Raw genomic sequence first — 21003 nt, 5'->3', positions numbered from 1 at the left:
GCTATTATGTGGATTTAAAGGATGTAATTAGCGAGTGGGTGTTGTTTGGTCTTCACTCGCACCAGCTCCAGTTTCTATTTGCTTCCTGGTAGGATTAGTGACTGGGGCCTGTGACATCACCGTCAGCCTGTGGACATTGGTGGCAAATAGTAATGTCATTCCAGACATATCAATACACAATGCAATGTGTAAAAAAAAGAAAACAAGACCTTAAAAAACGTTGTTGTGTTAAACTGTCATCTTTTTCGCTGTAGTTCTGAATTAAAGAACCAGAGAGCAACATGTAACAGTTCACAAATCAGTTTTATTAATTTAAACACAATCAAATAATAATGTCAAAAACATCTGTACACATATTTTGCAGACACAACAATCTTTTGCATTTCACAATGAGGCCCATGTAGTGTAAAGTATTTCCAGTTTGCATTTATGATTGCAACATAATAAAAAAAAGCGTGCTGTATGAATCTATAAAACATTTCCTCTATTTACCTACCATTACCTTGATCTAGCAGCAATATGTAGATACCCCAGAGCGCGGGGGGGAGAAGTTGTTTTGAGTAGATGGGAGGGGTGGGGGGTGGGGTTAGAGGGGGGCGTTCGGGGAGAGAGGGATCCGAATTGAAATGTAAAAAAGGCCAGCAGTGATCATGTGCAAAGGAGGGAAAAATTAGAAACACAACGATTCGGTTTCTGTTTAAGAAATTCACAGTCGATAGCACATGTCCTGTATGTTCACAAACCCCTCGAAGTTAGTGGCTTTTCTCTAAATGTTAATTATGGTTTCCCCATCCACAGATGTAGAAGCACCATGGAGAGGGCTTCGTGTATTTCAGCTACATCAAAGAGGGACACAGAATGTACTTTCAAAGTTGAAATAAAAACACTACATCATACAAAATTACGCTCGCTGTACAAGAGTTGTTATAGCGCTTGTATAAAAGATAATAAAACCTATTCAAGCCTGCTTTTGTTTTTAAATGTCAGATTTATTCAAATTTGTTGTTAAAATGGCTCTAAGGAGGCAGGAGACCGCCGTACGCCAAAACCCTTACCAGAATTAAGTTTGCTTCCAAATATATGGGGTCAGTGCTGCAAGCTGGTGAAATGCCGTAAGGACACAAGTTGTGAGCTACCTTTCTGAATAACTAAAATAATTAAATAAAACAAATGCCTCTTTCCCTTTGAAATGAGTCTAAAAAGGACTTGCAATAGAGGAGACCTGTTATGCTATATAAAGAGTGATTGAAGTTTCCTGTAAGGACGAGAAACATCACAGAATCAGATGAAAGGTCATTGACACTTGACATCCATGCTTTTGGTCTTGACAAAACGATTTATCACAAAATCCCATTATCTACATATTTGTTTACTGAACAAAACTTGAACACATCAACACTTTTAGGCGTCGCACAAGCTTTTGCGCGATGGGATGCCTTTTTTTTTCTTTTTTTTTTTTTACTTCAATGAAAAAGCATTGCCGCCTTTCAAGAGCACGTACCTAAATGAATATAGGAAGGAATAGTCCAGTGATTACAAACTTACACACACAAAAAAGATTTCCTCTGTACACGATTGTCTCAGCATTGTAAATAAAGTTTTTTGTAATTTTCTTAAATTATTAGAAAACCCCCTTTTTTTTGTTTCTTCCATAAACGTCTTCCTCTCGCTGTGGTTGGAAATCAATAGTACTTTGTAAAAGGCACGAGTCTTTTGTCGTCGAGGTACCTTCTCAGTGGCGCGGCGCCACTCACAAAGTCTCCGTTCATAAATAAGAAGCACAGGACTCCCAGGCCGGCGGTTATCACAGGAGCAGTCGCTTTGTCTGTCTGTCCCACGACGGAGGGGAGAATAAAAAGTAGGTAGACAGATAAGGGACAGAAAGAGACGGGAGGTGAAGAGCGGAGGAGGGGAAGAGCCAGAGGGACGGAGATATGTCACCACCAGTAGTCGTGGGGCCTGTGGTTTACTGTAGCTGAGTTCTGTGGCGAGGCAGCGGGGCCATCAGTAGCTCTGCTCTCCTCACAGGTGTGAACCCTGACAGAGTCCCGGCACAAACAGGGGGCCGTAAAACACTTTGACAGCTTCAGAAAGCGGCCAATTCACAGTAACCAGGGCAAGCAGCTGCAGCGCCGTAAATTCACCTCTGTCCTTCGCCTCCAGCAAAGAAAAAAAAAAAAAAAAAAAAAGTTTAGGGTTAAGACGAAGTGTGACCGTATGTCAGCACATTAACCGTGTGCTCAGCCTTCTTTTTTCCATTCTCCTCTTCTTTTCTTCCTGTGAAGTGGAAGACAGACGCCAGGCAGCGCAGGGGGGCTTTTTTTTCTGAGCTGTGGAGTCTGCGGCAAGCGTGGGACAGGGCTGGAGGGCGAAGGTGAAAGGTTTGCAGGGTGTGCTGAGGTGGAGCAGGGTGTATGATGGTGGTGTAGTGCTACAAGTACTCCAGGTCCAGAGCGTGGTGGAGAGCCATGAGGTCTGAATGGCTGGAGATCCTCCAGAAGGGCATGTTGTGCTGTGGGACGGAGAAAACAACAGATCACATTATGAACATTTATTAAAAACAACAAGTCTACATATTTTAGGACTGATGTGAACTGAAATGACAGAAAATTGCAAAACATGAATTAATCTGTCATTCATCATAGAAAAATGAAGAACTCTCAGCGTCCAGCTTCATAAATGTGTGAATTTATCACTTTTCTTTTAAATTTATTAACTTAGGACAAAGAGTTTCTGATTTATGGGAACTGTTGTGTATATTTTTCACAGTTTTCTGACATTTTAACATCATATGATAAAAACAGTCTATTTTCTGCCTTTCAGAATACTTGTGAGAGGCCGTAGGAAGCTGCAGGAAACTACAGCTAATACATTCAGTGAATAAAGCGAGGCTGGTTCGTTCACCAGGAAAAGCAATCATATCAATAACGCACCCCGACTGCTCCTCTTGCTCCCTTGTGCATACGTCTATGTGGCCAAATAGTACATCTGCACCTCTAACTAATTTCTCTGTGTAGTTTTATACCATCAAACTAATCCAGTGGCTGTCTTCAGCCTCACAGAAGTCAACTCCCCACAGTCTCTTTTAAACGTACCTCCTGCCTGTTAGTGTGTGTTTAGGACAGTGCAAATTAGCTGTTGTTTCCAAGCAGAGGACGGGGGAGAAACCTGAGTCGCAGAGAATGAAAGGAGCTTGTCAGGTAGAGTCCTCAGCCCCTCAGTGTGTGGAGCCCATTACCCTCCCCTTATCAAAGGTATGGCCTCTCCCAGGCATATGTTCCGCTTAGGAGAGCCTGCACTGACCCTTAAAAAGCTCTTTGCTTTTTGTTTTGTAAATTGTCTTTGCTTTTAAGTTTAAAAGCTGGAGATGTTATCTCTCCCTCCTGTCCCAGGCGATGGAGAATAACTGAAGGCAAGAATTGTTTCAGGGATTTTTTTAGGTGGAGGAATGAGGGCCGGGGAGAACTGTGAGACATTTTGCTTTTGTAGTTCCACACAGTGTCACGTCTGATATGCGCCTCCTGACGGGTGAAATTGTTGTGTTATTTCACGTCCTCTCTGATGTTGACACAGAAACCTTTTACCGCATGGCGTGTCGTGGGACTCGCACCACTCAGACTGGAGGGGGGAAAAAAAACGCCTTATCCTTCCATCAATGTCACACTCCAACAACTCAGGACTGAGTAAAAATATTTGCATCTTTTTCCACAATCATCCCTCAAGACCATATTCCCAGGGCGTGTTTCGCTTTTCATAATACAGAGCTATTGCTTTACACACTTATCCAGGGTAAAGGTTGCTACCTTTTCCTAATCACGGCCTAATCACTCTTCATCTGTCCGCACGCTTCTATTCGTTGTTTACTGAGAAACAGGTGAAAAAAGGAACTGGAGGCTTTTCAAAGGGAAACTCCATGTCTTCACCATGACACCGTGGCTCACCGTAGCTGTCAGTGAAATATGCTCCTGGGCCGCTGATTAATTTGTTAATGAATATGTTTGCTGTGTGTGGCTTGCATGTGGCATTTGGTTTACATCCAAACTTGGCAGAAATGCTGAATACACAACTCTCGGGGAGCAAGAGCCAACAGGTAACATGAAAAGGGGAGAGTCAGATTCATCTGAGCAGATACCGTCATGTTTCCTGAGAGAGTGCGGGAGATGTCAGTTTTTCAGCCTTTCTTGATCCGTTTCGTGCCAACAGGCTTGTCACTGCAGTAAATATTCTAATTTCATCAACAATGATTTAAGTCTCCTTTATGAGCGCTCCATTTACGATGCGCCTTCATCATGCCTGAAAGGGCCTGTCTAGCGTTACACATACAGCATTCACGCTGCTCAGGGCAGCGAGCAGGAATATATAATTATGCCATCTCTCCCCTCCCCTGCTCTGTAAACCTGAGATGGCGGAGGAAGAGCGCTGATTACACACCACAGACTTTCTCTCTTGCACTTGGATGCACTATAAGAGGATAAACACATAAAAGTAAAAGGGAGAGCTGGAGCACTGATTCCTTTCTGTGGAAAAGTATGGCAGGTATGTTTGGTGCTCTCATGATGAACTCTCCACCTTACTGATAGCAGTAATCACAAGTTCAAATGTTATTTTCTGTTCTCTCTCAGTTTGATTCTGATTGCACTGTGTGCATTTTCTATTATTCAAAGGCTTCTTACCTTTTTTGAGCCTTGCTCCTCTTCCACACCATCTCCAACAACAATGTAAACAACTTTCCTCCCGAACCTTTGAATTACTCTCTCAAAGCAGCTCTCCTTCCCTGCAGAAGCAGTAGACAGAAGGATGTTAGTGGGGCGTTGCATGGATGCAAACAGATACACAGTGACACGCACACATTGGCAGACTGAAAACCATCAAAGTTGATTCAGAGGCACCGGGTGACAAGAGCCCCCCTTTAAAAACACCACACGTACAAAATAGGGCCAAGTGTAAACACTCTGGCCTCAGCCAGGAGATGTGATAAGATCAGGCTTCAGATAAAAACAATCTGAAAAGCATTAACTCACTCCTCCTCCTCAAACAAAAGGGGCAAATGGACTTAAATCAGCTAAAGCAGAATGCTACAGGATCTGGTTAGGAGGGCCAGCGCGCTTAATGCTCCAAGGAACATAGAGCTGCACTCTGCTCCAACTCTGTGCTGATGGGCCTGAAAATGGCGCGGGAGTGAAGCTTGATGTTTATTTTGCATTTGAAACAGTGAAGAAGGGGAAGGGACCAGAGGAAAAGGGGGGTAGAAATGGGAGGAGGAGGAGGAGGAGGGGGAGGGGGGTCCTGTTGCTGTGGAATGACATAAATGTGCAGAAGTGGTTTCATATGCAGAGACTGAGCAGGAGAGGCCTGGGGAGGCCCAGGACAGGCCCAGCTCCAGAAAAATAATCCCAGGCTGATTAGGCTGATTCCTCCATAGAAGAACATCAACCCTCTCCGGTGACTGAATCTCCCACCCCGTCCACGCCTCAGCCCTGTCACTTAAGTAGCATGTGTGTCTTGAACGTTTACACTCACATTGCTGCAATAATAATCGCTCGCGTCTCCCAAAGTGATAGATCGATGATAGAGGAGAAACATTACAAAATACAAAAGGAGGAACTCATATTATACACTTATAGGATATTTACCTATTTTGGTTGCACTATAAATATTCTCGATAGGAAAGACTATTCCCAAGCCGTAGAGCAACACCTTCGCCAGGGCAGGGATGAGCTGTGTGGTGGTCACCAGGATATTCACACAGTTTGACCTGCATTGGAGAATCAGAGGAGGGGAGAGAGAAAAGGGGATGACATCATTTTAAAATCATTCCAAAATGAAAAAGAATGGGCTGAAAATGAATGAAAAATAATGTATTAGTTGTTTAAAACAATGTAGCTCACGTAGTTTTCAAAGTAAGAGAACAAAATCATGTTCAAAAGACGTATGAGAAAGAGTATGGAGTTGACTTATTTACACCACATGCAAGTTTATATATGTGCGGTGTGGGACTGGGTACAATTTTCCTCGCTGGAGTCCTACCTTGAGTGGATTAATGTTAGTGCTTTCAGTGCCAGTGTTAACCAGGAGTCCGTCAAGGCTTCAATTTCTGCTCGCAATTGCAACCAGGCTTCCCTTTTGGCTGGGCCCAGCAGACCTGAAACGTAGGGTAACATTGTTTGGGTTGGACCAGCCCTCTGAATACCACTGAAATTTTCAAAATTTACCCTGACCAAGTGGTGTGGCATGTGTGCTTTTAGAGAACACACACGTGAACACACGCGCAGACAACTCACACACACACACGAGCGCCCACGCAATGAGGGCACGTACTGTACATCTGCAAACTCATTTCTACTCAGACTGGTACAGAACAGTGCGGCTTGTTGGGGGATTACCTCCGACGTTATTTTTGTAGGTGGTGTAGATTTCTTTTACTCGTCTGTAGCGGAAGGCCAGTTTTCTCATCCAGTCCACGCCTCCCCGCACGCCTGTGGCCAGACATAGGTTGGCACTGGTCGCTGCTGCATGGAAACCGTCGGCGCTGAAGTTATACGTACTGGGATTAAAACAAAGAATGAATCTGTTAGTCCATGCTGCTTCGACATTGATTTTAGCTTGGCATATGATATGATGAACCAAGAAGCTGAGTGCTGTGACGTTGTACCTTAGATCTTGCCCGTTGTCATCAGAGGACACGTCATCGATATGGACCTGGTCACATTCCTGCAACACACAAAACATGCACTTTGAGTGATGTATTATATACCAATAAAGGAACATAATTCAGAGACGGTTGTTTTTTGGGGGGAAAGGACACTTCCCACGAGTTCCAGGTCATTTTTCACCAGAAACATATATATTTATTCAGGAATTTGTGCTCTGGCTGGACATCTAAACTTTAATCCCCCTTTGCCTTGACTTTCTCTTTCTATCCTTTTGAATCAGCTCTGCACATTTTTCTTTCCCTGTACTCTCACCACCTCTGTCCAAACAAAAAAAAAAGAACCTCATCATCATCAGTCTGAATGGGCTGCTACCACTAGAGGGGTCTAAAGATATGCACACCCACAGACATAACCAATTAAGTCCCAATCCAGCAACTCTAAACACTCCCCAGGTTGGCATTTGAGCAGCTACGTCTGAGAGCAGATATATATATATTTATATATATACATACAGTAGAAAGATGTGTGCAGGGTAGCTCAATATATAAAGAGACTTGGCACTAATGGTCTGTGCAAGTGTGTGTATATACGTCCGTGTATCTCCACACATGTGTGAGCACTCCTCTTCCCCTTTGGGGGTGCCTGGCTCCTCTTGGAAAGGTAGAGGGATTCTGCAGCTCTGCTCTGATTCCACCGGTACGCAGTAACACAATCCAGACTTTCTGGTAAATGTAACCTACTAGAAAAATTGAACCTGATGCTAACCGCCAATGAAATTATGACCTCTGATTGCTGCTGCGCCACACACCAACACAGCCCCGGGGCCAGTCAGCCAGCCAGCCGGCAAAAGAGCGCAGGAGAAAACACACTAAAAATCTGTTATTAGTTTTCCATTTATAGGAACTTTCTTGTGCCTCCCCCTTTCTCCTCTTCTCTCCGCCCCCCCCCCTTCAGCCAGCTTGCAGTGAGAGGGAGTCCTGCCCTGGCATTCAGATCAACACTTTTCACATGGGGCAGAGCAGAGAGATTAGCTGAGATGCTTTCTGCTAAAACTTGGGATGGCTACCAACAAGAGGTTGAGCAATAGGTTGTTAAGAGCAAAGGGCTGAATTTTCACTGAGTGTGACATCAACCTTTCAATTTGTTTCAGTCAGCTCTAATACAGTGTGAATAACAGAGAAACTATTTGATATCTCTATGAAATAGGTTAAAGACCTTCTCTGGAAAGCTACAGGTTTGAAATTGGTTGTTGCGTTGCCAAAAGGTTAGTCTCCCCTGTTTAAAGTTATGTGAGAAATAATAATTGAAACTTGAGAGATAGAATTCCTCCAGTCTCGAGTATGAAAAATCCCTCCCGATTTTGTAAGCTTTTTAATTAAGTTTCATCCGGCTGTTAAGACACCCAAACACAGAAAAGGACTTCCTTGTTTTAAGTCAATCTAACTGAGGCCAAATGCTGACGTTATTGCATTCCTCTCTAATGCTAGAGCAGGGTAAGGGTAAGGGCTTTGGACCGTAAACCTTTTTTATTTTACTGGTTCCCCTCTGAACAAATTTTTCATCTCCCTGGATTTGTGGGGAGAGGGAGGGGAGAGCGATGTGAGGAGAAACTCAAACCAGCTGTTCTTTAACAGAATTAAAATCTTGACCCCCAACCCCAGCTCTAATGCAGCCATTCTCTCGCCAAGCCTCTCCCAGCAAGCCCCGAGATCCAAAGAGGAAAAGACTTTGACCCCGTGACCCCTCTCCCCTCCTCTCTGGGGCTCCGGCACCCCGATAAGGCGGTGGGAGGGTAAGAGAGGTGGATATGGAGGAGAGCAGCGGGTAAACGCCGGGGGAGATAGTCCAAAGTGACCTCACATGGAGCGAGCTCAGAGCCCTGCGTTCCAGAAGATGGACTGCCAATTGGAGATGGGGTGCAGGCGGGGGCTCTCAGCTCAGTTGGCCTAATCTGTTTCCAGACACTCACCAGCAGATCTTTAATAGTTGAAGAAAGCAGCAATTTGTCCCAGCTTGATGATCCGCTGCCAAGAAACTGGTGGATAATTTATGTTCACAAATTATCCCAAAACGTTCCTCAGAACTGAACTAAAGCCAGAAGTATTGATGTGCCTAATTCCTTAAGTAGTGGAGGCATGTCTGTTTGTTTAGGAAAACAAAAACAGCACCCTGGGTTAAGCACCACATAAAGCCTCCTTTCAAAGACCTCCCATTCTGGTGCAAGTGACTGGAATGCTTCTATTATCCAGTAATTACCTGCTGATGAATCAGACACAATCAGCCCACTGCACAAGCTCCTGACACCTCTTTCACGTTGGTACTGGACCATTCAGTCCCACTCATTCGGTAGATCATTGCCAAATTGCATGCTGTTTCCTGGTTCCTTGTTGGATGACAATAGTTCCTCCATGTTTATTCTCCGTATGTAATGTGTTTCTTTCACAGTCTGACAGCCAGCATGGATCAAAACAGATATCTGAGAACAATATTACTCAGCATGTTCATTATGGGCCTACTTTGTGTGCCAGAGTCCAAACTTCAACACGACTTGATATACATAAATATGTCTCAGTAATTAGGCCTAACTGTAGCCATTATAGCTGCCGCCTGATTATGAATGATTTTTCATAGACTTTTCCAAATCCTTAAAGCTAATAAACACATCAAACCCCAACAACTGTAAAGTGTTAAAAAATCAAGAGGCCAATTTAAACACAGCAGTTAGGGGTTTAAAGTTTGAATGCCTGTACCCTTTTCATTTAGCTATTTTTTTGCATGTTTATATTATTTTTTAAATATAATTCTGTAGATATTACAGTGCATGATTAACAGCTGAACAGTCCTTGAGACCTCCAGATAGAAGTTGTGTGTGTGCACATGCACTGTGAATAAAAAGGGTGGAGGGCACACTGGAAAAATGTGCAGACTCCAACAATTACTGTTCCCAGCTGGGGCTGGCATAAACCTCTGCACTGGCTCCCTGGGAGGACCGGGAAAGCTAATAGAGGAGGTGGCTGTGGGTAATGTCGTACAGTAACCCTTACACATACTCATTAGGAGCCACTTCTGAAGGTCTCGTAAACACCACAGAGCCATGGATGGTGCAGGTTCAAGTCAGTTAAGTACAGTCGTATAGTCAAAGTGGTATGGAAAGAAACACTATGGGGAGGTGAATTTTACTAACTGATGGACTCGCTGAACGTCTCCATGGCAACATTACATTATTAGATGGATAGATGATGAAATGATCCAGAATATGCATACAGGATGCAGATAACATAATTTTGTTTTGTGCTGCTTGTGATAAAATAGCCACTTTAGAAGAATGCAGGACTTCCTAAAAAATGAAGAGTTTATAAACACTTCAACTTACTGCCACTGACTCAATGAAGGCCTTAGAAGAAAAATACTGCTTCTGTTATTTTGTTGGTGCAACAACAATAGAATGACAGGCCTCAAAGATGGTGGCTCATTGAGGGGCAGTCTGAGAATTTCTTAGAACCTTTTGAACATCTCTTTTTCATTGAATCCCCCCATTCTCCCCTCACCAAGCAAACAGTGGTCTCTCTAAAACCTACAATCACTGCTAACTCACACCAGATGTTCCTACTGTACTCAGGAGTGAAGACCCTCCACCAGAAGCCATCGCAATCACTTCTTATGCAAAATCTCAGTCTTTCTGTTAAATTCATCAGCAAGAGTCCTTTTTTTATTTGATCTGAATTCGTTTTACTACCAAACGGTCTGTAATTATAAAGAAAAGAAAAAAATATGAAAAACTTTACATTTAAGAGAGGAGATTTCCTCCTCAGGATGAGTGCAACTCTACATCAGTCACTCTCTTTTCCTTTCCCTGTCTCGCCACTAGTCTGCTGACAACTTCTCACTGGGGAGGAAGTTATCAGAGCCCTCTTTGTTCCCTTGGTATCTGTCATTAAGCAATCAGCAATGACGGCCTGAGTCTTCCTGTAGCCCTGGAAAGAGCTCAGAGTGGTGACTGTAACAGTCAGAGACAAGCAGAAGAAAGAAACTCGGCAACCCATGTTACCAAAACACAGGAAGGACTGAGCTATCTGAACTAACCTTTACACCCATTTTTCCCATAGAGGTGCAGGTCAGTGCCACAGACAGCTGCCCCCTGCCCCCCCCTCTCCATCTTCGCTCTCAGGTGAGCTGTTGGGTGGTCAAAACCACAGTGTGAGCGATAACAGCCGTCATCACAGCATTCTTTGTGACCCTACAGGCTAATGCCATGTGAAAAAGGCTCATCCATGGTTCGCAGGTTCTCAATGCTACCACTCCACTGGCAGAGGCTGTCATCCCACCCCCCGTGGTCTGTGACCCCCAGCAACTTCCTTCTCTGTTCCCACCACAGGCACCCCTGTCTAGGGGGAGAGGAGGAGGGTGCAGAAGGGGAGGGGTGGTGGGGGTGGGGGGGCTGTGATTACCTGGGGGTCAAACACAGGATGTGGGTAACAAAGGAAGAGTTCTTCAAACCTACTTCATTCCAATCCACAATCTGTGCTTGAACAGTCATGGAATTCAAACAGCAGCGCCAAACAAAGCACAGGTATAGAGAAGTCTCTGCTGGTTTTTACAAAAATTCACACAACCCAGAGAGGAGAACCAGAGGGAGCATAAGTTTTCCTTTGCTCCGGCACAGACTGAATTTTAAGAAAATGTTCTTTAAAGTGCTGCTGTAATGACTGGAAAAGCTGGAAAAGAAGGAAAAACACCCCACAGGTAGGCAAGAGAAAAGTATAAATTAGTTATGTGTGATGGATGAGCTGCTTCTCATTATTTCCTGTTTTTGGCATTGCAAGTCCAAACCACACCTCAAAGGAGAGCAACATTAAATGCAATATCAAATCTCAGCCATTTCAGCATTTTCCCTCGGCAACAAACGTATCCATAGAGAAACAGTTTATTCCTGCCAAGTTGACTGTTGTTTGGACAAATCTGTGCAAGTTTCTCTTCTCTTCTCCCCCAGACCACACTGGGCAGGTGCTGTCTCTCCCTATTTAATTCAGGACAAGAAATCTATTCTTGAATCATCATCATTTGTCACCAGACAGTAATGTTATATTTTCCATGCACCCGCAACCCCTATTGGTGCATGGGTAGAAGGTGGGGGTGAGGTGGAGCTCTGCGGAGCACAGATTGACAAAGTGGCTTTGAAACCTCCACTTTCTCTCTGTAGTCTTTCCAAAACACATCAGTGGCCCCGCCTTGAGACTTGATGGAGTTCTGTCGAGGCGCATGACAGAACTGCTGCATCAGTAGCCAGGCAAATGATGAAATACCCACATCAGTGTGCACAGGCCATCTGACAAAATATACCATGTATGAAAATGACCTAGTTTACTGTTGCTATTTGGTTTTAGCAGCATATTTTTATATCTGGAACATTTAAAAAAGGAATATGAACTCCTAATCCCTGCTTTGCATAGCTTTTCATTTGATGAGTGACTGCTCTGTCATGTTACTCTGATATATTTCAAAAACAAAGACAGATGTCAGAGCTACGGTGTTAATTAATAATCAATCAACTTAACGACCCAATGTCATGACTCGGTGAAAAACACAGTTGAGGTTATGTTTCTTCTTATTGGGAATAAAATCACACATACAGAAAAGAAATTACATAAATCTTCTATCAAGGAAAACACCATAAAGCTACCAATCATATGGAACGGCGAGTACAGGATCTGACTCTCTACTGTGGGACATAAAACCTACAGAACAGTTCCATACTAAGAGGCTCTGGAGGGCCATTTCAGCCACTAGGAAAAGGTAACCGTGCATTTCACAGCATCTCTCATTAACAGGCAGCCCCTGGGTGAGAGTGACAGAGGAGGTTTTAAACCTGTGAGTGCAGGGTGGGAGCTATAAAAGGCAGTCAGCTCACAGTGTCACAGGGTTGCTCCGCAGGTATGTGTGTGAGAGTTTGTGACCACTTTCACGAGTGTCGATACATTATGTATGTCTTTGCCTGCATGTGTGTATATTAAGATTCTGCAGCGCAACATGCTTAAAGTGCATGTGCACGAGTGTGAGAGAGTGTGTGCGCACACAGCATGGAAGCATCAGTGGACTAATTTAAAATGTTGCCACCTTTAGAGACCTCTCCCCCTCTCTCTCCCTGTGAGTGGTTTGCCCCCATGCCCTTTATCCTCCAGACAGGGAGGGTTGTTTTCTCACTCAGGGAGGGGGAAACGGCAGCCCCCGTACCCCACTGCGAGGGGAACACAGGGGGCTCGGCCGAAGAGAGAGAGGCCTCTGGTTCCCACATACTGCTCGGTGTTAGCGTTTGGGCTGCAGCAGCGCACCTACAGTAAACTCACACCCTGAGTCACAGCAGAGCTGTCAGTCTTCCCTGTGAGGTCAGGCTCAGTGGGCTTCATTACACACATCACTTTACACCATCAATTAACTCCACATTCAACCCCACATCAGCCTGAGCATAAAGATGGCATCCAATGAAGTAAACTGACTATAATTCATAAATAAGATACAAGAACAACAAATCATCTGGTAGTTTACTTATAAAAAGTGTAGCCGACTATCTTGAAATAAAATGTTATGTGTGATTAAATCTGAAAATAAAATAAAGTCTACAATAAAATACTAACATTACTTACCAATGCAGTGCTGTTGTTAATTAGCACATTATAAAAATTATTGATTTCGTATCAGGTTTTGCATAAGATGAACTGATTATGTGTTTATCTCTGTAGCTATTGGAATACAACTTCTACAAGGAAAATTAATACAATGGAGATCACATCAATAGGGATCATGTTGCCTTGAATTACTTTCCTAATACTTCCTTCAGTGAGAGCATTTTTGATGATAAAAACAGATTGTGCTGTTCATACAATACTACCCCCCCATCCTTTAAAGGACTGAGCAGCAAATGGTTTGTGTGGGACAATCGATAGAAAGATTGTGTGTGTGTGTGGGTTGAGAAGGGGAATCTTTTGGTGAGGTGCAGTATTTCTAGGACCCTCTATCTAACAGTGAATGAAAAAAGAGAGCGCTGATCCAGAAAAAGGTTAGAGGAGAAAGAGGGAGAGAGAGACGTAAGGGTGAAACTGATCCCTGTTGACCCCTTCGGCATGCCCTCTTTCTTTTTATGACTTTCCTCTGAATCGTCACTCACCAGCTCTATCAACACGGCCCAGCCTCCATTCACACACACTCTCTCTCTCTCTCACACACACACACACACACACATACACACACACATTGAGCGCACATATTACAAAGGTTTAGAGCGTTTTCTGTGGCTTCAGCAGGCTGGGAACAATATTGTGCTTAATTGTGATGTTTATAGGGCTGTAAACAACCCTCATGAATTCAAAATCTTTAAAAATGATTCATGAATATTTAAAACTAACATTAAATGCAAGCAAAATAATAGTTAACTGTGCATATTTTGAAGAGTTAAGGAAGCCGAGTCCATGTTTAATGTTCCCAGGCAGAGGCTGGCAGGACAACAGTGTTAAGACTTAGATGGGACCACTCACACACACCGTTAGGCCACTAACTCTGCACCTGTGTTTCTGTACAGCCTCTGGGGTCTCCCTTTATGGCTTAGACTAAATTAGATGGACCATATGCATTTCTGCACATGCTTAAATACATAACTGCTGCTGGCTGCGGTATTTATAGCTGGACTCTATTTAGCTCTATCTGAGAAGGAGGACTGTAAATCAGCAGAGAGGAAACACAACATGGTTAGATATTGCTGAGACCTGGCACTTAACACTCAGAGTGGCCCAACTCAGTTTAAGAGGAGAGGTCTATATGCCTTCAAGAGAATGTCACTCCTCCTCTGGTATGATTGTTAATGACAATCATTTCAGCGTCTGCTGCTGAGAGGTCTTTACATTGCCCGGTTTAAAAAGCACACAGCAGACCACAGATAGCGACTTCAGTCAGAGTGGAAAAAAAGTCTGAAGCTTTTAAGTGTCATAACAAAATCTAATAATTTGGTAACTGAGATAGAGCAGAAGAAATAGATTCGCTGCATTTTTAAATAATTTTATAAGCAGTTTGAGCTGCCAATTCATCTGTGAGCAGTTTCATCACACATGAAAAGAAATCAAAACACAGGACAGATGTTGAGCAAAACCACATTTAAGCGTTGTCACAAACTTCCATTTTTTCAAATGATTGGGGCACATCTATTAAATAAAGTGCAGCTAGAATGGATTCTACATGGCCAGGGCATAAGGAAATATTTAACCAGCCAATTGCAGCCAATTAACTTTGATCATGATGACTGCATTTGGAATCTCAGTCACTCGTCTGTCTGGGGGAGTATGAACATTTTCTTTCTCTGTGTCTCTCTCTCTCCCCCGTTTTTTCCTCCTTCTTGGGTTTGCTTCGTGTAACAAAGCCGAACATGGTGGTGGTGAGTAATGAGACTTGGCAGACTGGCCACAGATCTCTTCACACTTAAGTATCAAACAAAACATTTCCTCTACTGTGAGGTCAACATAAAGCAGGACACTGAGGGAAAATGCTGGGTCAGTCGGATCAGATTCAGCGGGAGAAAGACACACAGAGGAAGAGGCAGGAAAAAAATCCAAGGAATAAAAAGTCAGTAAATTCGTACAAGGGGAATTGGACAGAGCAAGTGCTGAGGGAAGTAACACAAAGATGAATTACTTTGTTTATTGCTTAAAAGAGATGAGCACAGATAGTTAGTTGGATCTGACAACTGGATCTGGTAGTGGGTAAATTTCACGTCTGTGTTTACTGCATGTATGAACAAATGTGTCTCACACTTTTCTGTACATACAGTCTGAGCCTATAGGCATCTCTAACCCTCTGGTCTTACTTCACTGCTCCCCAGAGTGAGGCAAACACTCAGACACCCCACCACATCCGCGCACACACACACACACCTCCCTGCCCCTGATCCCTCTATTCCTGTGCCCCAGGGGCAGATTTTACACTAGCCGTACATGAATCAGGGGGGTAAAGAGGCGTGGGAGGGAGACGGCGGGGGATTTCATGCTGGGACGGAAGGGTCTGTGGTGTAGGTGGACAGCGACACCAAGCACACAGCATGACACACAGACAGACAGAGTGGCCACAGAAACACTAGAGCCTGACAAATTGCGCTAGCTGCTATGGGAGTGGGAGTGGGAGAGGGGTGGGGGTGGGGGGAAGGGCCGGTGACCCAGGAACGACAGAGACCGACAGCACATGTAAAATTCATGGTATCCCTTGGGTTCCGAGGTAATACTTCACCACTGTGGGACTGATAACTGAAAAACGGGCTCCACGCTATGAAACAGTTGTTTCTGATTTTACTAAAATCTTAATGGTCTCCTCTTAAGCTCCTGTTAGAATATATAACTCATCTGACCACTAAAACCATAAAACATCACAATGTGAAGAAGTGGAGAGTAAGAGCACACAAAAAGACCCACCTCTAAGTCGTTAAAGAATAGGTGTGTGTCGGCCAAGTTGAAGATCATTTCTTCCATCCTCAGGCCTAATGATACAGATGTCGGTGGGTCCTGAAAAATAGAAGAAGAAAATTAAATTTAAAGAAAAAGTCTACTCATTCAAAAGCAGTTAATGTAATTTAGTAAATAATGCTGTTCCCTGAAAGCTACTCAATTAACACAGACTCCCTTTAAATTCTTCAGCAGGCTGTTCCCTTAAAAAAAGACATTAGCGGGACTTGAAAGTTACAGCCTTTGTTTATGACCCTTCGAAAGGGACCAAAATAGTCATCAGAAAAGCCACAGACTTGAATGAAAGCAGTAAAACGCATGTCTCCTCTGAGGAGGGGTGGTCGATTCAGACGAGTTGGGGTCACAGCCTCATCGTAAATGGTCCATTCTCCACATACTTGTCCTGATGCATCATCTGATTGCTCTCAAGGTGATAAAACAATTTCCCGCCAAAGGGTCTTGAGACCACACAGTCACATCAGTGTGTTTATTAATATTCAAAATAATTAAAATGTAAGATAAATAATGAACGTTTCCTGCATTGTGCTTCACTGTAATTTTTCCTTAAATCGTGATCTCTGTCAGTAACGTGACACGAGCGGTAATGGTGATATCGTTGCACTGTCTGAAAGATAATACCTAGAGAGGAGTGAACTGCACTGTAAATACTTAATGAGCCTGTGACAATGTGTGCGATTTTTTCCCTTTAAAAAGATAATGAATAAGCAAAAAGCCTTTGGTGCATTTTCACATAAATATTTATAAAGGTGCAAGCTTTGTGTAATGATTTTACACATTAACAAAATTGTTTAACCACATTTACTTAATTTACTTCAGCTTTAGAAAAAAAAAATCACTTGACCTCCCTATTCTTACGTTCTTGTTCGGGGGCATAACATTTTTTTTTTGCACAAATTAAATGAATTAAATTTTATCTTTAATCTCTAATCAGCAAATTGTCCTCGGCAAAGCATAAAGAGAGACAATAGCAGGCTGCAGAGGAGGATTTTCTGCAGCTGCGTGAGACTACATTATGGACAGGCCAGGGAGGACCAGAGCAGGGATTACAGAGTTAAACCACCTGAAGACACACCTGAGCTTTCTGCTGATTAGCTGTCACATCCCACAATGCTTATGTTTTCACTAAAATGACAGAGGACAAACCACACAAGTAGAGCTCAATCCCCCACTTCTAGAGGCTTTCTCCTTCCTCTTAACCTCCCAGTTTGAATCTTTCAGTCAGAATTCATCAAAAATAATTACCCCCCCGCTTCCCCCACCCCCACGTCCGCAGGCTCCCAGGTCCCTCCTCCTAAACTGTAGCGCTCATGGGTGATTTAGCATTACAGGCAGCTTTGGTGGGAAAAGGCGTTCTTCTCCGTCGCAAGTGAATCCTTTCCAATTAAATCTAAACAATCAGTCAGTGAGGGAGTTAAGAATACAAGCAGGCCAGAAGGCCAAAGTGCTGCTGCTGTCATTGCTCCAGCACCACCTGTCCTGAGATGTCAGTGCCATCCACAGGGGCGCCAAGTAACCCCCTCCACCCCCCCCCCCCCCCCCACCAACCAATAACACCCCCCCACTCCCCATCCCCACCCACTTTAAGCTCTAGCTCTGGCCAGCCCAATAGCAGCACAGCTGGCCTCAGCCATCAGCTTTATGGGGGTGAGCTGCCTTGATGCCAATTAAAAGAGCTGATAAGAACAGCAGTGTGTTTATGTGTGTATGAGGGAGAGAAAAAACTCAGAGTCAGAGAGGGTGGGAGGTCACAGTAAGAGAGAGAAAGTGTGGATGTGTGCTCTCTCAGATACTCATCTATTTATAGTAAGCTCAAAGCAGCTTAGAAGGAAAACTGTTTTGTAACTTTTCTGTTTATGCCACTAAGATAGGGATGGCATGAATGACAGACAGAAAGGAGGAGAAGGGGAGGAGATGGGGTGGTTGTTGTGGTAGATGTGGGGGAGGTCGGTCTCTACAGGTAGGTAGTTTACAGATTTGCATTTCTGATAAGCTTTGAGGCAGCGTGCTCTGTGGTTTCTGTGAGTAAGCATGTCTGCCTCTTATAATATGATTTTATTGTGATACTGTCAGCAGCTTTGAGCATGAGGTGGAAAAAAAAAGGTAAAAAAAAAATGGAGAGAAACGGGCAGCCGCAGAGAAAAACAGGGAACAAAAGAGAAAACAGTGAGACAGACTCTAGCGGCTGTCACATCCTATAGCTGAGCTCTGATGGAATGGGCCCTTATGGAGTCAGGAGTGTTTCCTGTTTCAGAGGAGCACACTGGAGACCCTGTGTATGCATGTGTGTGTGTTCATGTGTGTGTGTGTGTGTGTGGTTGAAGAGTCCCTCATCACCGAGCCACAGCTCCCTAAGCCTTAGCTCTCTCTTTACCCAGCATGCAGGGCTGAGAATAAAGTAAATAAACAGTGGAGGGTCGTGGGGCAGCCCTCTTTCACCCCAAAAACAAAACACTGCCCCCATCAAACACCCCCTCATTCCAGAACAAAGGCACCGAGCATGGGCCGCAGACACTAAGCTGTCTGACATATGAGGAGCAATATGTCATTTTCGACTTCAAAACCCAGACACCTCCATAGCCAAAACAACTGGTGATTAGAAATTGTGTATTCAAGCAAAGTAAAACAAAAGGTTGATTCATTTCTCATTGTGAAAATCCTGACTGCCATAAATTAATGTTATGATTATAATTTCATTTTATTTATCTAACCTCTATCTAAATGGGAAAAACAGAGAGGAAGATGCTATATAGAACCTGTGACCCCCCCAAAGAAACCATGAGAATAGGATTCTGCTGTGTTTCCCGAATTGTTTGTTTTCAAAGTTTAAATTTAGAGACGCAATTTACATGGAACAACAAATAGCAAAGCCTTGAGAAGCAAACTCTTCATCTTACGAGCATACACGGCAAAATAGGATAGAAAATGACCTTTCCGTATAATTATATACATGTATATATATATATAGTGAGTTTGACTGAATTGCAATTGGTGGACTCTCTCTCTCCTGCCACGGTCTCCAGGGAGATCCCTGCCTGAAAGGGATGGATTGAGAAACACTTAATTAAACTAACAATGTGGCATTTTCTGAAGGAGAAAGGAACACTTAAGATGTGTCAATAGACATCCAGAGTGCAACTGTTGTGAGCCCCTACAGCTGAGCCCCAACCAGCCACGCATAGCTCCAACAGCTGCAAAGAGCAGTCAAATACTTGCCAAGCCTTATTGGACCTATTAAAAAAAGAAATAATTATCTGTACACCGAGTTCTGCTCGGTGTTCTCACTATGGACTTAAAGCAGAGTGAAATCCATCCTCCAGTCAATGGCCATTTCCCCTCCTCTGATCCGTTTTCCCCTCTTTGATATTTATGTGTTTTACTGATAAAATACACCGCTACTGCTACAGTCTGATGTCACTCACCCGTCCATATCTGTTGGCATAAGAACCCGTAAGCAAGGAATGGAAAACGATGATTGTTTCATCCAGGTCCCAGATGAAAACTCGCTGGAGAGATATGAGGGCAGAGGGGGGAAGAAAGAAACAAAGAAAAACAGAGAGAAAAGAGGCAAAATCAATGGTGCACTCTGTAGGACTGCAAGGTGATCCTCCTGGTCAATAGGCCAGGAGCGTGTATTTGTGCGCCACAGGGACCAAGATCCATTTGCTTGGGTTGGTCACCGCAACACTCCTCCCCTCACCCCACCGCACGCTATCCCAGCCCTTGCCCTTTACATTAGAGTAATCAATAGTGACAAACTAATTAACTAGATATGTTAACATGGCATGATGTCAGAGCTATAATGGGTGCTATTAACCTCGTTCAAATTCATATCATATTAATGAAGAGCTCCCTGAATTACCAGTAGTTTATTTTGACATATGGTCGCTATCAGAGTGTTTTATGGCTCATGGTGTAGTAGTACAATTGTTAGTCACAGCTAGTGTCCAGCCTTTGGTGACTAGAATGTATATATTATTCACTCCACATGCCCTGTTACTTATTCATGCTGTCTACACAAGAGCTTTATATAAGATATGTGTTTAGTGATGTCATATATTCCACAACGCATTAATAATACATTTATGGTTAAGGAATCAAATCTTTAAGTATTAATGCCCATCAAGTGTTAAAGTTGGCGTGGCAGCCATACAGTAAGTGGATTAGTGTCCATGTGCCTCAGACAGGGCGAGGCTGTCTGTCGCCAAGGTAGCGGGCTCACCCTACCTCAAGGTCGGAGTCGGGCGGCGGTGATGGGTTGTTGTTCCTTCTTCCCCGGCCACGTGACTTTCCATCCGAGGCCCGGCGCAATCGATCTGATTCTGAATCTTTAATGGGGGTTGATGGACTGTGGATGGTACTGTACTCTGCTGAAAGGAAGGAAAGAAGGAAGGAGGAGAGTATTAAAAAAAAGTGTATCGAAGATGAGCTACTATTTGCTTGTAGCTAAAATGTTTTGAGTGATCATTTGTCTTGATGCTGCGCAGACAGCTTCCTGTGACATTATTTAGGAACGAAGCAGGCCCACAGGTAACAACTGTCATAAATCAGCTGCAGAACACACACTAGAAGCGATTGTGCTCCATGCTGATTTAATAAACAAGAGGTAATAGAGTACACATCAGCTAGAAAAAAGCAAAGATGTAATTCATTTAAATTAGATGAGCGTGGAGGAAATTATGTTCAAAGTCTGATGTATTTGGCGTTGATTGATGACAATTTCAAATGGAATCATAAACATTTGAATAACTTGTAAAGATAAAATCAGTGTTTGATTGCCAGATTATCTGCATATGTTTTCAGTATTAACTTTTTTCCTGCTTGATGAAATCATTTCCTTCTGCATCGGAGTTGGG

At 43.5% G+C, this 21003-nt stretch overlaps 1 protein-coding gene across 17 annotated transcripts in view; it reads right to left on the bottom strand.

The window, feature by feature from the left end:
* Positions 1 to 284: 284 nt before the first annotated feature.
* The window catches only part of eya1 (EYA transcriptional coactivator and phosphatase 1), a 61613-nt gene continuing 40894 nt past the window's right edge, over positions 285 to 21003 (bottom strand). For all 17 annotated transcript variants that reach the window (XM_085763785.1, XM_085763791.1, XM_085763777.1 and 14 more), the window contains 9 exons: positions 20375 to 20517; positions 19570 to 19653; positions 16100 to 16189; positions 6653 to 6711; positions 6384 to 6544; positions 6028 to 6142; positions 5634 to 5755; positions 4674 to 4774; positions 285 to 2512 (listed from right to left, as the gene is read on the bottom strand). In XM_085763785.1, the coding sequence (XP_085619911.1) occupies positions 2432 to 2512; positions 4674 to 4774; positions 5634 to 5755; positions 6028 to 6142; positions 6384 to 6544; positions 6653 to 6711; positions 16100 to 16189; positions 19570 to 19653; positions 20375 to 20517 (956 nt within the window). In that variant the 3' untranslated portion in view covers positions 285 to 2431. The remainder of the gene's footprint in view (positions 2513 to 4673; positions 4775 to 5633; positions 5756 to 6027; positions 6143 to 6383; positions 6545 to 6652; positions 6712 to 16099; positions 16190 to 19569; positions 19654 to 20374; positions 20518 to 21003) is intronic.

Source organism: Trachurus japonicus, chromosome 20, assembly GCF_045865225.1.
Source record: "Trachurus japonicus isolate A0001 chromosome 20, Traja_1.0".
Taxonomy (NCBI): Eukaryota; Metazoa; Chordata; class Actinopteri; order Carangiformes; family Carangidae; genus Trachurus; species Trachurus japonicus.
The sequence above is the reverse complement of the archived record's forward strand: the minus strand, read 5'-3'. Positions and strand labels throughout refer to the sequence as shown.